Genomic DNA, 1749 nt, shown 5'->3' on the forward strand with positions numbered 1-1749 from the left:
GAGGCCGCTCTGCCTCCGCTCCAAGGGGGCCCCCAACCCCCACACCTGAAGCTGGGGACTTGGAGGTGAAGCTCTCTGCCTGAACCCACCCCATCCTTCCCCCAGGCTGAGCACCACCTTCCCCAGAGTCCTGAGAAGGCTGTGGCCATCCTCCTTGCCCCATACCCTGCCCATACACAAACACACGGACCATGATAGCTGGTAGCTCTCAGAAGTGTTCTTAATTAAGGGGAGGGGGCTCCCAGGCAGCTCTCAGCAATGTCCCCAGAGCTGCTTGCAGCTCCCAGCCACCACAGTCCCATCTCTGTGGCCCCCTCAGGCTGTCTTCTTCACGACATGGATGAAGTAGCAAGGCACGTGGGCCTGCCCCGGCGTGTAGGGCTGGAAGTCGCCCAGGACGCTGTGCTGGCACTTTCCCTGGAAGGCACCTTTCAGCAGGGCTGTGAAGGCCTCCAGGCGGTGTGGGTAGTACGAGAGTCGAAACTTGCTGCAAGGAGGTGAGGTAGGAGGACAGTGGGACACTGTGCCAGCCACCCTCCCTGTGCAGGGAGCCACCTAAAAAAAAACTCCGGGTCTGCCCCCGCCTCAGTGGGAGGGACCTGCACCGTGTAGTCCAGGGTCACCATGTGTGCCTTGTTGTTTACCAGCAGCACTGAGGTGGTGATGTCCTTGGTCAAGTCACTCTGGGAGACCGCAGGAGGACATCTGTGTCCTGCAGGGACTCCGTGGTCCCCAGCCTGGGCACAGCCCTGCTGTCTGCCCCGCCTGGCCCCCTTGGGGCTGTGGGGTGGGAGCAGAGGGGATTGGGGTGGGGCACAGTCTGGCTGGCAGCCACCCACCTTGTAGTAGATGTTCTTGCCAGGCGGTGCACAGCCCGTGGCCAGGATGTGATCGTAGTTGCGGTGGTCAATGACCAGGACACCCCCAGGCCGCACCATGCTGGCAATGTTTCTCAGGGCCAGCTTGTGGTCACTCTGGTCCCCTGAGGAGGAAACCATGGTGGCTCCAGGCACTGGCTGTACTGCGTGGCACAGTTCATAGGGCCCCTTCTCACCCATACGCACAACACACCTACACGCATATCTGCCCCTACCATCTCTCCCCCACTCCCACCTCAGCTTGGAGAACCCACAGCCCCACCCATGGTATGAGCTCAGGCACATTTTCAGCCTCACTGGGACAGAGCATGACACGAAGGGAACCCACTATCCCGCTTGTGGCACAAGTCTAGGGTGTGCCTCCAGCCTTGCCAGAGCTGTGACATAGATGTACACAGCTCCATCACCACCATGGAACCCAGTGGGCCCACCCATGTCGCAAACTCTGGCACATTCTCAGCCTCCTTGGAGATGTGCCCTGATACAGCAACTCACTGTCCTGCTAATGACATGAGTTAGTGCACGTTCTCAGCCTGCCACGAGACACTGTGCACATGTGCATAGGTACTCACCCTCCATGCTTCTGCCTCCAACTCACCTTTGAAGTCAGGCAAGTGTGCAAAGGAGTTGCCCAGGCAGATAACTGCATCGAACCCATCCCCTGGCTTCTCCAGATCCTTCTCCAGTGTGAGCCAGTTGGCTTCCTCGATGACTGCAGCACAGGGAGATGGGTTAAGGCAGGGATACCAAACAGCCTCCAGTCTACAACAACCCATCCCAGCATTACCCAGCCCTTCCCTGGTCCCTGCGTGTGCTGGATTCAGTCTGCGGCCAGCAGGCAGGCAAGGACAATGGCTTGGGTTTGTCAAGC

General features: G+C 59.4%; 1 protein-coding gene across 1 annotated transcript in view; it reads right to left on the bottom strand.

Annotated features, from left to right (window-relative positions):
* Window positions 1–315: 315 nt before the first annotated feature.
* Window positions 316–1749, bottom strand: part of GNMT (glycine N-methyltransferase) — a gene marked incomplete at its 5' end in the record, with an annotated part of 1809 nt that continues 375 nt past the window's right edge. Inside the window, 4 exons of the mRNA XM_009071856.1 lie at window positions 316–487; window positions 556–683; window positions 840–982; window positions 1477–1590. Of these exons, the coding sequence (XP_009070104.1) occupies window positions 316–487; window positions 556–683; window positions 840–982; window positions 1477–1590 (557 nt within the window). The remainder of the gene's footprint in view (window positions 488–555; window positions 684–839; window positions 983–1476; window positions 1591–1749) is intronic.

This window comes from Acanthisitta chloris, unplaced genomic scaffold, assembly GCF_000695815.1.
Source record: "Acanthisitta chloris isolate BGI_N310 unplaced genomic scaffold, ASM69581v1 scaffold23603, whole genome shotgun sequence".
In the NCBI taxonomy this organism is placed as follows: Eukaryota; Metazoa; Chordata; class Aves; order Passeriformes; family Acanthisittidae; genus Acanthisitta; species Acanthisitta chloris.